General features: G+C 46.4%; 1 protein-coding gene across 3 annotated transcripts in view; it reads right to left on the bottom strand.

Annotated features, from left to right (window-relative positions):
- The window catches only part of LLGL2 (LLGL scribble cell polarity complex component 2), a 624,825-nt gene that overhangs the window by 463,889 nt on the left and 137,713 nt on the right, over positions 1 to 23,223 (bottom strand). For all 3 annotated transcript variants that reach the window (XM_069200160.1, XM_069200158.1, XM_069200159.1), the window contains exons 7-8: positions 8,706 to 8,868; positions 7,916 to 8,048 (exon numbers count right to left, since the gene is read on the bottom strand). In XM_069200160.1, the coding sequence (XP_069056261.1) occupies positions 7,916 to 8,048; positions 8,706 to 8,868 (296 nt within the window). The remainder of the gene's footprint in view (positions 1 to 7,915; positions 8,049 to 8,705; positions 8,869 to 23,223) is intronic.

Below are 23,223 nucleotides of genomic sequence, written 5' to 3'. Positions count from 1 at the left end.
TGGTGCGGGGAACCTACGCCAAGAAATACCTCCAGATCCACTCTGGCACCTTGAGGTATTCACAAGGAGAGGAATCTGCGTTTTGACGTGTCCATCAGAAGCAGACTGTTTCAGGGAGGCACGAAGGACTGTGGGGGCAGGTGCCATAGCCCTAAACCATTTATAACAGTTTGGATGGGGAGAGCAAGGATTGCCTAAATGTATTATTTATAACTGACATTAGCCGGTTCTGTGCCTTGGACTAGATGATCACGTCCACGGCTACAGTTCCCCTGTGCCCAAGGCGGGGATGGAAGGGGAAGACATTCCCCTTCCACCCCCGATCCCCCCCACCCCACCCCTGAGACGTTAGCACGCGAGCTCTGCTTCCAGCGCGATTGAAAGAGAAATGCAAAAGCAATCACTGGGGGAGGCCCGGAGGGGCTTCAAAGGGAAGGAAAAGTATTTCCTTCCCTTTGAAGTCTCTCCGAGGGTTTCAAAAGCCGGATTATTGCAATCTGGCTTTTGAAACCCCACTAGACACCAGGGATTTTTTTTTTTTTTTTTTACTGAAATTCATATAAGGGAGCGACCCCCTTGGGCAAGGGTCGCTCCCATGGGGGGCATATTTTCGGGAAGGCCTTTTCTGCCCCCCCCCTGGGGCATTATGTTTCATTTTATTTTTTTAGGTGGGGAGCGACCCCTTAGGCACGGGTCGCTCCCCTTGGGGGAAAAGTATATTTAGGCCATTTCTGCCCCCCTTCGGGGCAGATTGGCCTATTTTGATGAGGCCAATCTGCCCCCAAGGGGGGCAGAAACCACTAGACACCGGGGAGTTTTTTCTTTGCGTGAATTTCACGCAAGGGGAGCGACCCCTTAGGCAAGGGTCGTTCCCTGGGGTGCCAAATTTATTTTAGGCCATTTCTGCCCCCGGGGGGGGGGGGGGGGGGGGGGGGGCAGAAACCTCTAGGCGCCAGGGGAATTTTTTTGTTTGTTTTTTTAGAGATGGGGAGCGACCCATCAGACAAGGGTCGCTCCCCTGGGGGGCAAATTGTATTTAGGCCATTTCTGCCCCCCTTGGGGGCGGATTGGCCGATTTTAGGTCCGATAGGCACCGGGATTTGTTTTTTGGCGCCAATGTCACGCAGGGGGAGCGACCCCGTAGGCAAGGTCGCTCCCCCTCCCAAGGCAAGGGTCGCTCCCGGTGGGGAGGGCGGGGTGGGGGTTGGGGGGGCAAATTTATTTTAGGGCATTTCTGCCCCCCCCCCCCTGGGGCCGGCTGAGCTACAGGCCAAACTCCACAGGTAGGCACCTTGCAAAAAACACCTCTGTTTTCTGTGAAAAAATATGTTGTGTCCACGTTGTGTTTTGGGCCATTTCCTTTCGTGGGCGCTAGGCCTACCCACAGAAGTGAGGTACCATTTTTATCGAGACTTAGGGGAACGCTGGGTGGAAGGAAATTTGTGGCTCCTCTCAGATTCCAGAACTTTCTGTCACCGAAATGAGAGGAAAAAGTGTTTTTTGGGCCACATTTTGATGTTTGCAAAGGATTCTGGGTAACATAACCTGGTCAGAGCCCCGTAAGTCACCCCATCATGGATTCCCCTGGGTTTCTAGTTTTCAAAAATGCGCTGGTTTGCTAGGTTTCCCCAGGTGCCGGCTGAACTACAGGCCAAAATCCACAGGAAGGCACTGCTTTTTATAAAAAAATGTGATGTGTCCACGTTGTGTTTTGGGCCCTTTCCTTTCGTGGGCGCTAGTCCTACCCACACAGGTGAGGTATCATTTTTATCGGGAGACTTGGGGGAAAGCTAGGTGGAAGGAAATTTGTGGCTCCTCTCAGATTCCAGAACTTTCTGCCACAGAAATGTGAGGAACATGTGTTTTTTTTAGCCAAATTTTGAGGTTTGCAAAGGATTCTGGGTAACAGAACCTGGTCCGAGCCCCGCAAGTCACCCCATCTTGGATTCCCCTAGGTCTCTAGTTTTCGGAAATGCACAGGTTTGGTAGGTTTCCCTAGGTGCCGGCTGAGCTAGAGGCCAAAATCTACAGGTAGGCACTTCGCAAAAAACACCTCTGTTTTCTTCCAAAAATTTGGATGTGTCCACGTTGCGCTTTGGGGCGTTTCCTGTCGCGGGCGCTAAGGCCTACCCACACAAGTGAGGTATCATTTTTATCGGGAGACTTGGGGGAACGCTGGGTGGAAGGAAATTTGTGGCTCCTCTCAGATTCCAGAACTTTCTGCCACAGAAATGTGAGGAACATGTGTTTTTTTAGCCACATTTTGAGGTTTGCAAAGGATTCTGGGTAACAGAACCTGGTCCGAACCCAGCAAGTCACCCCATCTTGGATTCCCCTAGGTCTCTAGTTTTCAGAAATGCACAGGTTTGGTAGGTTTCCCTAGGTGCCGGCTGAGCTATAGGCCAAAATCTACAGGTAGGCACTTCGCAAAAAACACCTCTGTTTTCTTCCAAAAATTTGGATGTGTCCACGTTGCGCTTTGGGGTGTTTCCTGTCGCGGGCACTAGGCCTACCCACACAAGTGAGGTATAATTTTTATCGGGAGACTTGGGGGAACATAGATTAGCAAAACAAGTGTTATTGCCCCTTGTCTTTCTCTACATTTTTTCCTTCCAAATATAGGAGTGTGTGTAAAAAAAGACATCTATTTGAGAAATGCCCTGTAATTCACATGCTAGTATGGTCACCCCGGAATTCAGAGATGTGCAAATAACCACTGCTCCTCAACACCTTATCTTGTGCCCTTTTTGGAAATACAAAGGTTTTCTTGATAGCAATTTTTTACTCTTTATATTTCAGCAAATGAATTGCTGTATACCAGGTATAGAATGAAAACGCACTGCAGGGTGCAGCTCATTTATTGGCTCTGGGTACCTAGGGTTCTTGATGAACCTACAAGCCCTATATATCCCCGCAACCAGAGGAGTCCAGCATACGTAACGGTATATTGCTTTTGATAATCTGACATTGCAGGGAAAAGTTACAGAGTAAAATGTAGAGAAACATTTATGTTTTTTTCACCTCAATTTCAATATTTTTCTTTTTCAGTTGTTATTTTCTGTAGGAAACCCTTGTAGGATCTACACAAATGACCCCTTGCTGAATTCAGAATTTTGTCTACCTTTCAGAAATGTTTAGGTTTCTGGGATCCAGCATTGGTTTCATGCCCATTTCTGTCACTGACTGGAAGGAGGCTGAAAGCACCAAAAATTGCAAAAATGGGGTATGTCCCAGTAAAATGCCAAAATTGTGTTGAAAAATTGGGTTTTCTGATTCAAGTCTGCCTGTTCCTGAAAGCTGGGAAGCTGCTGAGTTTAGCACCGCAAACCCTTTGTTGATGCCATTTTCAGGGGAAAAACCACAAGCCTTCTTCTGCAACCACTTTTTCCAATTATTTGAAAAAAACGAAATTTTCCCTGTATTTTGGCCAATTTCTTGGCCTCCTTTAGGGGAACCCACAAAGTCTAGGTACCTCTAGAATCCCTAGGATGTTGGAAACAAAAGGACGCAAATTTGGCTTGGTTAGATTATGTGGACAAAAAGTTATGAGGGCCTAAGCGCGAACTGCCCCAAATAGGCAAAAAAAGGCCTGGCACAGGAGGGGGAAAAGGCCTGGCAGCGAAGGGGTTAACATAATTCTTAGTCCAGAGACTTCGCACACCCTACATTCTAAAAAAGAAAACAATACTGATTTCACAAGCCCGTTAAAGTTTTATGTAACACTGATGCCACTCCGTATAAAATAATGTCACTCAGTTCTATGAAAGCTAATAAAATGCACAGTCAACCATGCTGAGTTCCAAATCTGTCTTCTGAAGGTGAATCTCTGATATCAGCAGAATAAGCTCAGCCTTCAGATGCATCCTAATCAGAGTTGAGTCTTCTTTCCAAACTATCACCAATTGTGAACAAAGGACAAATGAGTTAAGCAGCTACTCCTAAGGCCTATATGCTACTTATAGGATCAGAGTAAATCAGGCAGTGCAGACTTGGTCTTTAATTCATGTTTAGGTGGATGAGACATGTACCGTTGAGAAAGGTAATAGAAACACCTATTAGTACCACTTTTATGGGATGGCACAATTACTCTTCAACCTCTCAATAAAAGGTTATTGTTTGCTTAGGTGTGCTCACAAGAAAAGTAAACAAAAGAATCTGCTTTCGTGTGGAATGCCAAGCAGAGTGAACATTTATATAAAGGTATCTGGTGTCATTCTCTTCAGTGCCGATATGTATGCTCTACGGAGTGTGTAGCTTTTTGTACAGTAAAAAACGGAGAGCATGAATTGTGTTTAAGAATTCAACAAATGCACATTATTCCACAACGAAAGATCATTGATGTGTCAATTGTAGCATTTTCAGAAGCAGAAAAGGTCAACATTGTATAATCTTTCTTTAAATCTCATGACCATGCCAGCATCAATCAATCAGAAATAACTTTATTGGCCGACGTTCAAGCCATAAAGCACAATTCATAAAATACAATAAAACATTTTTTAAATGAACATAAAAGTACAATATGCAGATATAAGAACACAAAACACCTTAGGAGGACCGACCCCCAGATTTAATAATTATTATGTGGCTTGTAACTAGTGCACATTTAGTGAAACTGATCACGCTATAACATGCCTGGGGGGATCCAGCATTTGCATCAGGGTGAGATCTATCCTGTCCTGCATGCAATTAGTAGCGAGGAGAACTGGATCAAAAAACATTTCCTGTCTGAAGAGTACAGGCTAGTTTTAATTCTGTCCTTTAAATAATTTGCACCAAGTTCCGGATGACAAGCAGTAGTAGAGAAGGACTGTGATACTGCCAGCAAATTACGCAATAATTTATTTTCAACTATCTGAAGGGAATCACCTTTTTTTGGAGCTCCACACTCCTGGTCCGTAGAACCCTATTACAACACATTTAGCATTAAAACCATAAAAAAGTTCCTTCACTGGTTTTTGCCCCAACAAACTTGCGAAATTCAGCATGGAATCAATCAATCTCTGGAAGTGAAGAGTGTGTAATCTAAATAAGAAGTTCAAACTCATCTTGGCATCTAACTCAATTCCCAAATAGCCAAAGTAAACAAATGTTACATATCTCAGTGCCACCTAGTTGGATTTTCATAGTTTTTGTTCTTTTACAACCCACAATCTGGTGTTAGGATTTTCTTACGTATCTGTGAAATGTTTAAACCCACCTAAGAGGGTTTGCAGCCCCATAGCTGTTCATGCAATCGGCACAGCATCGTCTGCATATAGCAGAACTTGAATTGACAGATCATTGATTTTGGGTATATCTTTCCCTACATGGTGAAGAAACTCCTCTAGACCAGAATATAAATTGCAAACAGCAGAGGGACCAACACACAACCTTGCTGCACACCCATCCTGGATCTAATTTCCGGAGAAAGTTCCTTGTCTATCCTGTATTGGATTTTCTCCCAAGTGTCCAATAGCATCATGTACAGCAAATTTATCAATGTCTTATCAAACCTTTGTTTGTCCATAATGATCCACAGAATAGGGTGGTTTACCATGTTAAGTGCGCTAGGGAAGTCCATAAACACCAGATGAACGGACCCCCTTACCTTGCACTGACATGTTCCCAAGATAAGCTGGATGTTAACTGATTGACAAAAAACCAACAGCTTTGGGGAACTCATATTGTGGCTTAGAAAGGAACTGCCTCTCCTCTAGCCAATACTTTAGTTTGGATGTAATAACCCTGCTCAAGATTTTACATGAGCAGCCCAGAAGGGAAACTGGTCAGTAACAACTAATCCCTTTTTTAAAAAAAATGGCACCACCACTGCCTCCTTCCACAATGGGCTTAAGTGACCTGGAACAGCAGCCCTAAAAACATTTGTTAAATGGGGTTCCCATCAAGTAAAATTGGATTTGAGCAGGTCTATAGGGACCCCATACGGGCCTGGCGCTTTCCTACATCAGTTCTGATTATATGCTGCTGCTACATCCTTGACCTGAATGTTCTAACCATGAGTGGACAGTGATGTTAGTACTGATGCTGGGTTTATTATATCCTGCGAAAAGGGGTTTATTCAGTCTTCCAAGAACTTAGGTGTCCCTTAAAATGGTTGCCTTCTCCAGATCCTCCCATGCTTCCCTTCTAATCTCAACTTTCCATTTCTCTAAAGCCTTCTTGTAGTCATTCCTAAAAAGCATAATTTCTCCCTGAGAGTAGGGCTTTTTCGCTAGAGGCAACGGGAGTCGCTAGTGAGCTAAGGTACAGGTATGGTTAAACCAGCCCTTCAGAGGTTTATTGCTCCTGACTTTATTAGTTAGCATCTTAAAAGAAATAGATGAACAAACATTGTCAAAAGCCTCCATAACTCTCATAGGTGGTTCTTCACAGGACATTATGACAAAAAAATATATTGATTTTCCTTAACAATTTCCTGCATAAATGTATCTTTGTCAGTGAATGCAAGTGTCTGCTTTTGTGTGGAATGATAAGCAGGGGACACATGTATACCAAGTTATCTGCTGTCACTCTGTTCAGTGCCGATACGTATGCTCTACGGAATGTGTAACTTTTTGTACAGTAAAAAAAAAATAACAATAATTAAAAAAAAAAAAGGCAGCATGAATGCTGTTGAATAATTCAACAAATGTGCACTATTCCACAACGAAAGAGTGACAAAAGTAGCATTCTCAGAGCACGAATGGTCAAACATTGTATAATCTTTCTTTGAATCTCATGACCATACCAACATCACCTGCAAATAGGAAGTAGGTTTTCAGTGGCTTTCACGTTATGAGTAATTCAGAAAGAGCTTGTCTCTTGAATCTTATGTAACACTATCTTAACGTTTTCAGATCAGGATGGTATTTCTTCAATTTGGGCACATATAAACACATCTAACAACAACCACGTACAAGTGTGCAGTTGTTTTAAATAAATAAGAAAAAAACACCAGTTGCCGTAACCTATTTTGCCGAAAAACTAAATAAACATAGATCAATACAGATAAAATGACTAAAAAAGAAATGAGTAAATACAGATGTAAAGGTGGTAAAAATACACGTCATATAACCAGAAGCCCTAATTATGAGCTGCAACTCAACTGTTGGCTTTTGGTACACAGTATTTTTAAACAACCAATAAACACTATATACTCCTATGTCAGAAGGGTCAGATGGATGAACAGTTTACTAGCTATGATAATCGGCTATCAAGGGTAAAAAAAAAAAAAAAAAGTTGCCACCTATTTTTAATTTTCCCTGCATATTTTCGGGGGTGGGAGCTTCAGCAGTTAAAGGGTTAAAGGACTTTCCTCTTCAAATTGTAATTTACTTTTTTCTTCAACACATTTCTTTTTACTATAGTCTTGCCTCTGGACCCTTAACTATTTTCTGCCTCAGTTGCTTTTTTGTGTCCATCAGAGCTGCAACATTAGTATACTCTTGATTTGCTCTACCTTTTAAAAACAGTTTGTGGTTATATTTTAATACCTCTTACATGCTACATTTAAATTTATCTCACTATTTCTAGTAAAAGTCCAAAAGAACTTCTGCCCTCCTTGTGTTTTTTAAAATTAAGTGTTGTACATCTTAGGAAAATTTAGACCAATCACTAGGTTTGTTACTCAAAAACAGGGAAACCTTGGATAATTTCATTTCTGGTTTTGTGAAGGGTTCATTACTGTCAATACTTCAAGATGGGACACTGCTGCTCTACAGATGACAACAGTCCAAGAAACTCCATACACATAGCACAGTGTCTATTAAGAAGAAAAGGTGCACGGTTTACACATTAAAGCCTTCAGCAACTGCTGATGGCTGGTATGAGCTGCAAATGAGTGCAGATTGTGTACCAGGAAGGTTCAAGCACATGACATTTAAGCATTTGAGAGAGGTTCATATACTATATATACTAAAATCCTTTGTACACTCACCATATGGCACTTTATTTTCCAGGGGCTCAGACTGTGTTGAATCTCCAGATACTGACCACTTGCTGTAACTCCCGTCATTATGACAGCTAATGATCTGTCGGCCATCCCGCTGCCAGAAAATGTTGTCCAGTTGCTTTGAAGAAAGAGACTCATTGAAAATTAGGCACAAGAAAAATAACTTTGCTCAACATTTATTAGATAAAGCAAAGATGAGCAAAACCAACATTACACCTGCCCAACAAGGAAGACAATTAAGTTCCCTTCTCAATTATTAGTACTTTCCCAGTTGGAATCCTCAAAAGCCAGAAAATGCTGCTCCATTCCGGCCTTCTCACAGGATGAAAATACCACAAGTCTGCACACTCAAAAAGTGGAAGCTGATAGCGAAATCTTCCCTCAACCTACGGAAATCCCTGTATTTTCGCACTCAGAGGTGCAAAAAACAAAACAAAACTAGATAAAATGGTATCCAACGGAACTACTCCAACTTTTCTCCAACTCAGAAAAAGTTGAAGATATGTCTTATTGAAGAAAACTGCATTACCATGCAGTAAAACTCCACTTTGGGTCTTAGAAACCAGCGACTCCTCCAATCACATGTTGACTACCTTTGCCCCCATCCAGCACTTCACAGACTTTCAGTTAGGTGGCCACTAGACCGATACAAACTACATACATGGTTACATTTTCACTCAGGAGCAAGCCCTGAGAAACTGCAAACACAATGAAATAATTTATCATACAGTGCAGCTAAAGTTTTACAATTCAATACAAATTTATTTTGCTGTACCTGAACACCAAGAAACTGCTGTATGATGCGGCTACTCGACAAGTCCCAAACAACCATTAGACCGCGACTGTATCCAATCAGGATCTGATCAGAATTCCTCGGATGCTCCTGAAGGCATTCCACTGACTCCAATGATCGTCTGTTGCGGTACTCATCTGGAAGACTGAGACAGAACACACAAGTTTGGACTGGGGTGGAAAGCACTGGACCAGTGGTTCCCAACCTTTTGACTTTTGTGGACTCCAACTTCATCAATACTGGAATCCGGGGACCCCACTGAATCATTACTGGAATCCGGGGACCCCGTCCTAAACACGGACGATGATTTGAAATGCAAAGCAATACACAAAGAACACAGGAACGGGCATTCGTCAAGCACATACACAAATGAGAACACATTATTTAATTTGCAAACAAAGATAAATAAACAACAACAAAAAATAATTTTAATAGAAAGGCTGGAGCTTTTCTTTAGTCAATTGAAGCCACACATCGTTCATACTCTATATTCTGTTTTATGAATATGCACTAGTCCTGCGAATCAGTCTGATGATACTATGTTTTTTAGCCTCCAATTTACATTTAGCCACTTTATTTATATACACTTTATTAATCTGGTACTATTGTTTAATTTTCTAAGCAGTCGAAGACCCCCTGAAGAGGCTTTGTGGACCACCACTGCATTAGACAAAGAATAAATAAACTCATCTGTATTTATCATTATAAAATACAACAAACGCAACATCAACTATTGGCTGGTGAAGCAAACAATGTCTACGTTTTACAAGAGTGAGGGCAATGACATAAGCAAGGTTGGTGTGTCATAGGTGATCTTCTACAGCTATCCAATCCCTGCTACAACTCTTAATTTCTTAACTAACAACGACCAGCAAGCCAGATATTTAACTGTGCAAGCACTCTGGGAAAGTGATTGTCACTGCAAGTGCAGATGTCCGGCCACATCACCATAACAAGTGATAATTCATGACACTTTGTAATGCTCAGTGCCTTCAGAATTATTTTTAAAACTGATAGTTTTGAAAAATGAATGTACAAACATTCATGCCTCCTCCCACTCATACAACAGAGCCAGTAGAGAACTAAAAGGCAAGTCATTTGTCACATGGAACCTCTGGATGGCCTGGGTTATTACACATGGACAACATCATTGTTTATTAAATTAAACACAAAGGAATGTTTTGTACAGTGTACATTTTGCTTACAAGTATTTAAAGGTGCTCTTACATGTCACAATAAAGAAAAAGGAGGCAAAATGAAATTAGACAATTTAATTGCCTAGGACTACACAGTTTGGTCAAGTGGCGAAGCCAGGATTGATAATGTTTTTTCTGGTTTCACGTTGTACAATTCTATTTCACTCCACTCAATAATCAAATTGCTACTTTTTTATGCTCGACTCTCTCAAGGTAACGACAGAAAGCAAAGAAGGCTTACTTGAATGGGTGGTAGAGGGACAGCGATTCACAGAAAGTATAACTCAGTACTGTCAAATCTATGACTTATTAGAGACTAGAGGGGACAGTATGGAATGCTACACTCAAAATAACTCCATGAGGTACTGTCCACACCATGTTTCGCTTGCCCTACAACCATGTAAACCCACCCCCCCCACAAAGCCCTACTCCCACCATGCTGGCATCAAAGGAGCTCTCGGGCACACCAGAGACCATACTTTCTGGCCCTTGGGAAAATGTTTCAGAGTGCCCATATTGTAGATGAATGGGAAAACGTTGCCTTCCAGATGCCACAGTTTCAAGCTTCTTGAATTTCTACAAAGCGCACATTACAGGATTGCAATTGGGGCCTCCTGCTACTTGGCACAGAGCATTTGACTATCAGACATTTAACAGAAATTCTAACAAATAGTACATTTTCGCTTCAATTTCCTGATTTACTATTTAGCTTCTTTGAGCTCAAACTAAATTTATTTAACTTATGCTGAATTGCTTGTTTTACATTCAAGAATGCGGTCTATTATGTGATACAATACAAAGCCTGAAAGGACATTGATGGATTCAACAGCAGCAGAGATGTTTAACTCTTGGCTTAGAGGGGAAAAAGTGTTTTCTGATTAGTAATAATCATGTCATGTATCCATCTGACTACTCCTTAAAGTGTTCTTTAAAAAGTATGCTTTACATAAACACCACCTTTCTCTGACCCCATATGCCACAAACACATTCTTCTGATGCCCCTAGCTGTTTTACAACTATTTGTTAATGCTGGTGCAAGACAGCTGTTTCTCCCTTATTTCAAGAGGTTTATCTCTACTGTTTCCCACTAGTGCGTTAAAAGCAACCAAAAAGGAGCACCCCTCTACATTTAAGTGTATTGAGTGTTAATATGTACTGGAGTGAGTTTAAATCCTAGTTCATGTATTAAATATACTTTAGGGAAGTGACATATTTAATACAAATCCAGTGATCTTCATTCTAGTTATGGCCCCGGAAAAACTTTAACTTGCATCTACCCATGCAAATACACTCAGGCTGGCTGGGTGCCATTCTCCAAAACATTCATTTACATTGGCACAACGAGGCAAAATGTTAAAAAAGATAAGCATGGCTCTCTGCAAAGCCAGGAACAGACATGTATTTAAAATGTATATACACTCATTGTCTTCCTCAGTTTATCAGCTCGGAAGGCTCGTATACCTTAGTGAGGTGAGATCCCACCAAAGGGCACCTAAACTCTCCATGATGGTAGTGTTGCTTCTCCACAAGTATCCGACATCTACTCTGGATCATGTTGCAGTAAACAGTGAAGCAACTGATAATGTGCATACAAGGGGATAATTTCCACCTAGTCCCTCTACTACAACTTAAGCTGGGAAGTACGAGGTGTCTGGTAATGTGTGAAGAACTATGTCCACAGATTGGAATCCAGGCAGCAAAACAAGCTCTTCCAGCAGCTTATTGTTAACTAGTTTGGTAGCCCGTAGTAGTGACATGCTGTTAGACATTCACTTACTGCCTACCATCAACTGCAGATTGGCATGAGGCAAGTCCTCCATCTTCAATGGAACAAATTCCGATCCATTGACACTCACTTAAAAAGTTAATGGCAACTTAGAGCCCTCTCATAGATTACATGGCTAGATTAGAATTCCTACGCTGCACCCCACCTTACCTATATGCCCTATAGCTTTTTGATTAACAGAGCACCACACCGTGGGCACCTTCTACGTTGGTGGTCCAGCTGCTACAAAAGAGAATGTCATTTGTCTGTCCCGATCATACTGGTGGAGTAGCCTCCCTCCTCTCCTCCACCCTACACACCCAAGCATCCTCTTTTTCTGTTTGAAGGGAATAGGTCGGGAAGGGATTGGCAAGGACTTTCTTGTTCTTCCTTGGTTTGGTATAGATCCTACTGCTTATGTTTCCTCTGAGGGAACACAGCATCTTTGCAGTATGCACCTGACGCTATACGTACAGGGTACATATGGGTTCACTCTCTTCATGAGTATCTGTCTCAGTATGTAAAGTATCAAGTGATGTTACACACTCCCATATACACTTATGATGCTTATGTTGCATCCTAACGCTACTTGTAACACTATTGTACCCCTTGTTAAAAATACAAATCAATGAACAGAATTGAGTAAATTATATTCACACCACATGTTCACTCAAAGGGGTTTTCTACCACAGTGGTTAGTGATGGAATGTTTTTGAGATTTCAACTGCTGTGCTAGGACACACAAACCTTTTGCCCGATTGTCCTTTTGACCTCGGCAGAACGCTCAGGCCAATCTAGGGCCTTCCTGTCTTCAATAGTATGTGCCAAATGAACAAGTTACTTACCTTCGGTAACGCTTTCTCTGGTGGATACAATAGCTGAAAATGGCCTTCCTTGAGAAAGGTTGCCGTCCACAGCCCACCATCGTAACGCTGCTGCAGCGTCTCTGGAGATCGTTATTGACTCCTCGAGATCACCTTTGTGCTGAAACCACTGACTGCGGAGGCACCATTGAAGAGCCCTCATGTGCCTACGTACATGAGTGACCAACAGAATGCAAGAAGTGAACAGACCGAGCAGGCGTAAGACCTTGAGGACTGGAACAACTGCTCCGTTTTGAAACATTGGAATCAACGCCTGAATGTCCTGAATCCGCTGAGGCAGAGGATAGGCCCGATTCAATGTTGTATCTAGTACTGCCCCTATGAACAGGAGGCATTGGAGAGGGCTCCGGGTGAGATTTGGGTACATTTATCGAAAAACCCAGACTGAACAACAACTGAGTTGTCATCTGCAAGTGACACAACACAAGCTCAGGAGACAAGGCTTTGATCAACCAATCATCCAGGTAAGGGAATACCGATATCTCCTTTCTTCTGAGACTTGCTGCCACCACTGCCATCACCTTCATGAAGACTTGAGGTGCTGAAGTAAGACCAAACGGAAGGACCGCAAAACTGGTAGTGTGGCGACCCCACCACAAACCAGAGATACTTCCTGTGCGACTTGAGTATAGGGATATGAAAGTAAGTGTCCTGCAAGTCGACAGACACCATCCAATCCTCTCTGTTCAATGCCAGAAGTACCTGTGCCAGAGTCAGCATCTTGAATTTTTCCTGTTTGAAGAACAAATTCAAAATCCTCAGGTCTAGAATGGGTCTCAAACAACTGTCCTTCTTGGGGATCAGGAAGTATCTTGAATAACAACCCTGACCCCTTTCCTGCTCTGAAACCAACTCCATCGCACCTTTTGACAATAGGATCTGAACCTCCTGCTGCAACAATAGGAGATGGTCTTCTGAGCAAAACGAGGGACGGGGAGGGATGGGAGGAGGAAACCCCTGAAAAGGGAGAGCATATCCTTTTCTCACAATGTTTAAAACCCATGAGCCCGATGTAACTAACTCCCAGTTGTGAGGAAAAAGACGCAATCTCCCCCCTACAAGAGAAGCATGGTTGATAAAGGGGAGAAAACTAGGGATGCTTCTCTTGCTGTTGTCCTCCAGAGGAAGAGGATGATGCATGCTGCTGGGTGGCCCCTCTTGTCCTAACCCTCCACCGCCCTCTAAAGGATCGATATGGGAGGCTGGTATGCTGCTGGACCGCGGACTGGGGTCTCCCACGGTAAACGGCTCCACGCCCAAACCTCCTGAACCTCCGAAAGGACCTGAAAGGGGTAACAGAAGAGGCTGGCAGACCCCAAGACTTCACTGTGGCCCGACTATCTTTAAAGTGTTCTAGGGTAGATTCCGCTTTATCACCAAACAGCTTTTCCCCATCAAAGGGAAAATCCAATAAAGTAGTATGTACATCCAAAGAAAACCCAGAGGACCTCAACCAAGCGTGCCTCCTGGTACTGATAGATGTACCCATTGCCCTGGCCACTGAGTCCGTGGAATCCAGACCAGACTGGATTATTTGTTTTGCCGCAGCCTGCGCATCAGATAGGAGTTCACCCAATGGTCTCTGTACATCCTGCGGCAGGTCAGGAACCATAGAAGTCACAGAGTCCATCAGGGCGTGGACGTATCTACCCAGCACACAGGTAGCATTCGCAGCCTTGAGAGCCATGCTGCAAGATGAAAGTCTTCTTAGCGGATTGCTCCATCCTTTTGGATTCCCTGTCTGATGGAATCACAGGGAAGGAGTCTGGACCAGACCGTGTAGAGCAAGAGGCCTGAACCACCAGACTCTCCGGGGTAGGATGTCTCGATAAAAACCCCGGATCACCAGAGGCCTCTTCGAGCTACAGATCTATTCACAGCAGGCGACGACACAGGCTTCCTCCAAAGCTCTAATATGGGCTCTCTAAGAGCATAGTTGAACGGAAGCAAAGGATCCGCAGAAGTCGAAGAAGGATGCAGGACCTCCATTAAAATGTTTGTCTTAACCTCTGCAGCAGGCAATGGAAGATCTAAAAAGTCCTTCGCCTTCCTAATTACTGTGTGAAAAGAGGCTGCCTCCTCCGTGAACTCCCTGGTGAAGACAAGACCCATTCCGGGGAAGTATCAAGCCCACTGGCCGAATCCAACCCTTGATACTCTCCCAAGGGCTCCACAATCTCCCCCTCCTCCAACAACTGCCTTTGGTACTCTTCCTCTTCTAAGAGTCTCAAGGCCTTTCTGCGTGACCTCAGTCTAGCCTCCAACCTCCACGTCGACACAGAATTGGCTGACGGTCGACTCCATCATTCGGATCCGGCGCCGGCACGGATCCCAATGGCGCTGAGGTCGCTTGCGGCTCCACCATCGGCGGTGGCTGACGGGGCAATGAAATCGGCACCATAGGCTTGGAAGGCAACGTCATGGGAACCACAGGGCCTAGGCGACGTCATTGGCGCCTTTCCGGCACACTTAGCCAGATATAATGGCATAAACGGCGCCGCCTTTTATAGAGCAGGGGAGCCCAACGAAAATGCCAAGGGACCAGCCGGTGCACCAGCAGGGGCCATCGCATTGAACATAGAGGACATGGCATTTAAAAATGCCGCCGGATCCGCTCCCGGAGCCGGGAAAGCAGGTTACCGCTGACCTCCCAGTTGCACCTGTGCTTGCTGAACATCGGACTCATGAGCAGCAGGTGAAAATCGAGGACTGTCCGGAGGTGCCACTACCTCGAAGACTGACGGCGCCGGAGAAGCCTCAAGGCTCTGAGGTTGTGGAGTCACCGTCAGACTCTCCTACCACATCGCACGACGCCAATGAGATGGAGACCTTGATCTTGATCGGCTCCGAGCCGAACGACGCCGAGAGTCATGACGACGCCGTTTCTTATGCTTCTTCTAAGAAGCATGGGAAGAGGATCTACGATGGCTCATGACCCTTCTTCGCCTTGGCCAAAAAGAGTTTGGCCTCTCTTTCCTTCAAAGCCTTTGGATTCATGCTTTGGCACGAAACACACTCCTCGACGTCATGCTCAGAACTCAGACACCAAAGACAATCGTCATGAGGGTCAGTAACTGATATGCGACCCCGTACTCTTGACATGGCTTTAAACCAGACTTCCTAGGAGGAGACATTGTTACCAAAAGTCAGATAGAAACTAGCAACAAGATGGATCTAACAGTAGTGAGAGCTAGAAGAAAACAGTTAGTGTCGAAGGCACGGAAAAAAGGGAACTGACGTCAGCACGCTGGAGAGGACCTCTTATTGGCACGGTGACGTCAGAGAGTCACGTGGAAGCGTGCAATTGTGACGTCCTCGATGTGTAGAGCTTGGAAGAAGATTTTCCGTCGGATGCTGGCGCAACGGTGAAGTCATAAGGTGAGGAAGGGGGTGGACCTAGCCTGCCGACAAGATGGCTGTCACTGTGTGAGGTTCTGCCGGACTTAGGGCTTTAAGTTTGCATTTCTCCTGACGTGGCGGCGCTGGGAGTGCCCCCCTGGACCGTGAGCCCTCCAGATTACAAGGGTGCTGTGGCCTGTCGCCGTTTTTTGGCTGCAGGTGAGCCTGTGTGAGAGCTGCGTGAGGCGGTCTCTCCCGGAGGCGGGCCTGTCTGTGGAGGCTCGTTTGGCCCCGTGGGCTGCCGCGCACTTTCGCAGGCACCCGGGAAAGGGCCTCGGAGTCCCGCCGGAGCGGGACGAGAGGTGAGTGCTGCCTGGGGGTGGACCTTTGGCGGTCTCTTCAGGCCACGGCCCCCTCACCCCCCCCCCGAGAGAGAGCGGTTACGCAGCCTGGGTGGTTGGGCCTGCCCCGCCCTGGGTGCGGTGCAGTTGGCGGCAGCGCTGTGCCTGCTTGGTGGAGTCTGGCAGGGGCCCCCTGGTTCAGCACTCTTATCAGGGTGCGGGGGCCCCTTTGAATCGAGGCTGAGGCTCTGTCCAGTGTGGCAGGAGACCGGGCCCCGGGATTAGACGGGCCTGCTCTGGGCCTTCTGGCGCCGGGCCTTGTTGGAAAGGCCAATAGTCAGTCGCCGGCCAGATCGGGCCGGGGGGGCGCAGCCTGCATTGCTTGGAGCTGCTTTGGCCCGTTTTGGGCCTTTTGAGGACTTTGGCCCCTATATTGGAATGCTGCCATTGCTGGTTGGGCTGCCGGAGGTGGCTGAGGACACGTTAGAGGAGATGGTGGTGTGAAGAAGATTCCGGCTTGCACTCGACGCTTCTGAGGTGGTCACTGATTGGCTTGGGGACCTCTGGTACTTACCTGTTTCTGGAAGAGCACTGCCCCCGGTTGGTGGGTGCCGCCTGGCTGGTGGGAGTTCTGCTGGGGGTCCCTGACTGAGCTCTGCACTGTCGGTTTGAATTGCCTGTTCATTGGAGCTGGGTGGTTCGTCTGTGGCTGGGCCCCTGGTGGAGAGCGCTATGGGCAAGGCGGAGCAGCGGCAGGCAAAGCTTTCTTTTGCTGGCGGTAGGCGGAAGGGGGGCTCCCCCGGGCCATAGACTGGAGAGGTGCAGATGGATGAAGGGGCCTCGGATGCTTCCGTTCGGTCCATGTTCTTGGACCTCAAGAGCAGTTTGGCGGGAATTGATGCCAAGCTGGACCATTTGACGGAGCAGATGGATCGAATCCGGGCCCGGGTGGACGAACATGATACCCGCTTTGAGCAACTTGAGTCGCGCACCTCGGAGATGGAAGACCAGAGACATGGTGAGAAAGAGTGCTTGCTGCAGATGGAACGGGTGCTGGGGGTTATCAGGAATAAAAATGAAGATTTGGAAGCGTGGTCCCGGCGCAATCATGTCAGGATGCCTGGTCTTCCTAAGTCCACGGACATGAGCAGAATGAAGGATTCCATGGAGAAGCTGCTTACTGACTTGTTCCCGGGCAAACTTTCTCGTATGCTGGTAGTGGAAAGGGCTCATCGATCGTTGGGACCTCAGCGCCCCCCCCCCCCAGGACCCCGCCGCGTCCTGTCATTTTCCGCATCTTAAACTATTGTGACCGTGATAGTGTGCTGCGACTGGCCCGGGAGCGTCACCCAGTGCTCTATGGGAACACAGAGTTACAATTTTTTCCTGATTATACTCTGACTGTGCAGGCGGCTCGTAAGGCGTTTTTGCTGATTAAGCGCTGTTTAATCCTGACTGCATTGAATGTGCGTGGCTTGAATGATCAGCGCAAGGTGCGGCTCATGCCTGCTTACCTTCAGCGTCATCATATAGATGTATGTATGCTCCAGGAGATGCATTTGGATGCTTCCATGGTACATCGGCTGAGGGCTGGGTGGATTGGTGAGTGTCATGGTGCGGGGTTCTCGCGATACGCCAGAGGAGTGGAGATCTTGTTACGTAAGGGGCTGCGGTGGCGAACTCATCGAGTGATAGTGGATCCAGATGGGCGCTATGTTTTGTTGAGTGGCACCCTGCTGGATTGGCCCTGTCGGCTGGTGTCGGTGTAAGGTCCGAACGTTGATGACCCTGGTTCTTTCTGTGAGGTGTGGCGTCTGATTGACACAATGCGAAGTCGGACTGTGATTTGGGGAGGCGATTTCAACGTTTTTTTGGATTCGGAGCAAGACCGGGAGAGTGCAACTAGGCCTCAACATTCTGCTGCTGCTGCTGCGGCGTTAAAGACTGCCATGAGTGATGGAGCCCTAACTGACCTATGGAGGGTGAAGCATGGGTATAAGAGAGAGGGCACGTGTGTTAACTATGTCCATAATAGCTGGTCTCGTTTAGACCGATGGCTGGGCACTCAGGATGTGGAGATGTGGACGCAATCGGTGGAGCATTTGGCTCGGACCCTCTCGGATCACTCCCCGGTCAAGTTGCAGCTTTCCATACCTGGGGCCCCAAGTACTGCATTTGCGTGGCGTCTGCCGCAGGGGGCACCTCGGGATGAGGTGTTTCGAGAAGAGATTTGTGAGGCCATCTTGCATTTCTTTGCTGAGAATCGCAGATCAGTTGATTCGGCGGGAACGCTTTGGGAGGCCTTCAAGGCGGTCATTCAGGGATAATGTCTTTCCAAGCAGTATGGAGTGCTTCGCGCATTACGTCAGGAGTTGGCTGAGCTGCAGTTGCAGATATCGGAGCTGGAAGCGAAATTTGGTGGCAGACTGGGCTGGTGAGACGGTGGCGGCTCTACGTGCGGCGATCTCTCGATATGAGGAGGCTGCTCACCGGGAAGTTTGTTTTTTGGGTAAATATGCCAGGGCCCGGCGCTATGGTGAGGGGGACAGAGCGGGTCGGACACTGGCGAATATGCTGCGTAAGCCTTGGGCGAGTGGTTACGTTACTGTAATAGATGGGCAGGGGGGTGAACGGGTGCTAGGTAAGGAGGGTGTCATGGCGGTCTTTACGAAATATTTTCTGGACTTATACTCTGCCCCCGCTGAGCAAAATCTTGATGCGGCGCAGGCTTATTTCTCAGAGATTAGTCTGCTTTGGTTTGATGAGGCTCATAGAGCTTACTTTGATGAACCCTTCTCGGTGGAAGAGATTAAGGCCGTTATTGGTGGGCTGCCTGGTGATAAGGCCCCGAGATTGGACGGCTTAACCCCTGCCTTTTATAAGGAGTATGTCAATATTCTGGCTCCGTATCTGCTGGAGGTATACGCCGAGGCTTTGGAGGCTGGGTCTCTTCCTGCATCCTTGAGGGAGGCGTTGATTGTTACGATCCTTAAGCCGGGTAAGGACCACAGCTGTGATTCGTATCGCCCGCTATCTATGATCAATGTGGACAATAAAATTCTGGCTAAGTTGTTAGCGCTGCGCTTACAGCCCCTGATGTCGTGCCTTGTGCTTCCGGACCAGTCTGGTTTCGTACCGGAGCGGTCAACGATGCATAATTTGCGTACCTTTTTTGCGGTGCTGGGTAGCCTTTCGGCAGACGACGAGGCTGCTGCTGTGTTTTTGGACGCGACTAAGGCGTTTGATTCCTTAGCCTGGCCATATTTATTTGCGCTGTTGGGCAGGGTGGGCATGAGTGCCCGATTTATCAAATTGATTTGCCTGTTGTATACGGATCCGGTTGCGAGGTTGAGGCTGAATGGCTTGGCTGGAAGATAGGCTCGAGGTGTGGCGTACGTTGCCGCTCTCGCCTATTGGGCTCATCGGCATTGCTAAGATGGTTGTGCTGCCCATGTTCCTGTATCTTTTTGTTAATCTTCCGTTGGTGCTCACTGTGAGTTTCCTTAGGAGGCTCATATCTGCTTTGGTGTGATTAGTGTGGGCAGCCTAGGATTGCCTGGGAGAAGCTGACGCTGCAGTTTGAAATGGGGGGCCTCGCTGCCCCAGACCTGGAGCTCTATTATTACTGTGCGTAGGCCCATTTCGTATATTTTTGGATTCGTCCTATAAGGTTTTTGCCTCATCTTGCACCTGAGAGCGATTCGGTGTGGCCGGATCGACTGACGAGAGTTCTTGGATGTATGTCTAGGACTCATGCTAGGGGGGGGGATACTGTGGCGTGCACTTTGGGGGCTTGGGCCGCTTTGGTGTGCCGGTCGGGGACGGGTGCGCCCTTTGCCCCCACGATGCCGGTGTTGGATGTGGCAGATGAGAGGATGTCTTGTGATGCTCACTGCGAGAGTTTCTTGCTGCCTTTGAGTTGTCATTGCTGGGGGACTGGTTTGTGAACGAGCGCCTGCTCTCGCCGGAGGAGGCGTTGCGGTCTGGAGCTGATAATGGGCTGCACAGGTTATATTTACTGCGTGTCTACGCGACGCTCCGTGTGCGGTTTCCTGGTCTCCCGGCCATGTCTGAGACCTGTCAGGCGCTAGAGTTGCTGTGGCGGGGGCAGTCGCCGCGAAGGCTTTTCACCAGATTATATGGGTACATGCAGGAGCAGCGGAAGGCGGTGGTTGTGGCTGCCAAGGCCAAATGGGAGCTGGATGTTGGGGAGGTGGTTACTGAGGAAATGTAGAGAAGCTGCTGTGTGCACATGCGAATGCTGTCGCCTAATTACAGACTGCGGCTCATACACTTTAAATTCCTTCACTGGTTATATTATACCCCTCGTGCCTTGTGTGATATGGGCCTGCGGGCTGATGCAAGCTGTGAACGCTGCCATGCGCTGGATGCTGATTTTCTGCATCTGGCGTGGAACTGTGCTGAGGTGCGTGCCTTTTGGTAAGAAGTGATGCATGCCATTGCTGGAATGACTGGCTTGGTTTTGTCTTTTTCTCCTATACCGGCGTTGCTTGGACAGCTGGATGGGGTGCCACTGGTATGGAGGCGTCTAGTGGGCATGTTGCTTTTACTGGTAAAGAGAAGAGTGGCGATGTGTTGGAGGCGGCGCAGGGCGCCATGAAGGGCTGACTGGCTGCGTGATGCTGTGTTTTGTCAGGAGCAACTGTCAATCTTTTGGGGAAGGCCCCAGCGGGCTCTCGCCCTAGAGATATCTGGGCACCTTTTCGCTCTTTCTTGGACTCTCATGGTTGAATTGTGAGGGCTTTGGCTCTATATGACAGGTCGCGCACTTGCATTGATTGGATCGGATGCTATTTCCTGCTAGTGCTGTATGTGCTGCTCGATGGTGGACCCTGCTGTTTGTGTCTGCTCCGCCGCCTTTACCTTTTTGTCGGTTGATGTTGGCTGTGTTTGTGCCCTGGAGAGCGCTGCGCGTGGTTTACCCTAGTGGTGTGCTTTTTGAGACTGTGTTCCTGGGTGGCTGGGAGGCTGCCGGGATCTGTTTATCTAGACATGTTGGGATCCTTGATTTATTGTATTTTACCTTTGGCGGTTCCTTGCGATATAATGTCTGCACTACTGTACTTCCTTTGTTCACTATCCAGCTCATGGGGCTGTTTTTGTTGTTGTATCGTAAATTTGTATAAATAAATAAAAAAATGAATTAAAAAAAGTCATAAGGTGAGGAATCCACAGGTAGTTGTAGCCATCAGAAGAGCAGGTAACCAAACAGGGTACTCTATGGACACCAATCATCAGGCAAACCCTCTACTGGTCTCAGGCAACAGCACAGGTACACCACACAAACAATATGGAAGACCAGAATTTCAATCACGGGGCATTGGCTCAGTATTGCAAAGGAACACCAGTCAAAACCTGACCTTCTCACAAAGGGTGCATGTAGAAAAGCTTGATACCCTACAGTTTTAGGCGGCTGACACCAATCTCCAGTCACCAACATAATCTTCTTTTAGCACAGTATGAGCATAACCCATTAGGAGTACAGTATTATTAGCTATACTGTTGAATGTCAAGCAAAATCATGGATCACCTCCTTTCGGGTGACAAAATGTCATGTTCACTTGGGGAAAAGAAGAAGCAGGGCTGAAACAAACAGAGCAAGTCTAAGTAAATATCTGAGGCACCTGAGTTGTGCAAATCCTACATGGTTTGTTGATTTGTTGCAGGGCAGGCAGTAGCTCTTCATGATTTGCCTTTGTCACCCCTTCCCCACAACCAGCCACCTCTGCTAAAGCTCCTGATAAGTCAATGTTGTGCTTAGGAAAAGTGGGTCCTTGTATCCCATTTCCAACATAACAGTCTCTCAGCATAAGCGGAGACGTGGCTGTAAAAATCTTTGCTATCATTATTTTGAACACAGCGTCATAGCCAGCGCCTGTGGCACCATAATTGTTATCATCAACACATCCAGTGGAGATGCTCTACAAAACGTCTGATCTCATAAGGATTATCCTAAGTGAAAAGTGTAAGATACCAATGCAACTGGTCAAAAGTCAGACAATTCCAGCACCCTATTCCCACTAGCTGTTACAGAGCAGAGGGGTCTGCTTCACCAACTAACTTTGTTACCTGAAAAAACATTTCCAGAACCTCTTAAAATTGGAGTGTTCAGACTGCCTTTGAAGATAACAGCAGACAGGTCAGCAGAACTATCAAACTCAAATCCACATAATGATCCAGAGAGGCAGTCACAGATTTCCATGAGGTAGGTCTCGAAGTCCAATATGGCTTTCCAATGACACAAATGGTGACATAATGACATTCTTAACTTCAGACAGGACCTGGTGTGGTTATGTTTTGGGGTCTGAAAATGGAAATCCCCATCACTCCCATGAAGGAATCAAGTCTACTCTGGGAAGGGCAAAGCTTGCACCTGTTGAAGGGTATGCTCAGTCCCTTTCAAATGAGTCGCAAGAATTAGTCTCTATGAATGCTAGCTGTAAAAGTTGTACAGAAAAATTTTAACAATAAAACCAATTAAGACAGGCTCACAAACACAACATATAGCTGTGGCTATGTGTAGGAGGCTGGCTCTTTCTACACTATACCAGAAATAGCTATACTGTGCAAAGAATCCAAGGGTTCCCTTACTAGTGGACAGAGGCATGCTCTAGTAATCCAAAGGTGCTCTCTTTAGGGGTTAGTGTGGTCGAGCAGCCTTAGGTTTATCAGAGAGGAGTGTTAGACATTTATCATAGGCACACAGTCAATTTACAAAAATAGCAAAATATGTTTAGGTACCAGAATCAATACGATCAGGTAGTTAGGTTTTGCAATAGAAATTATTATAGATTGGGAAAGTCGACACAGTGACATTTTCTGAAGCTGCAATATTATGCTATAGAGGAAAAACAACTATGGCAAACAGGTACTCAACAGTGATTTGCAGGGCCAACCTTCCAGTCTTAAGGTGAGTATGAGGCAGGGTCCTAGGCCACAGCAACAGGTCACCTT

The sequence above is a fragment of the Pleurodeles waltl genome, chromosome 7 (genome assembly GCF_031143425.1).
Source record: "Pleurodeles waltl isolate 20211129_DDA chromosome 7, aPleWal1.hap1.20221129, whole genome shotgun sequence".
Taxonomy (NCBI): Eukaryota; Metazoa; Chordata; class Amphibia; order Caudata; family Salamandridae; genus Pleurodeles; species Pleurodeles waltl.
This window is presented reverse-complemented; position numbering and strand designations above follow the sequence as displayed.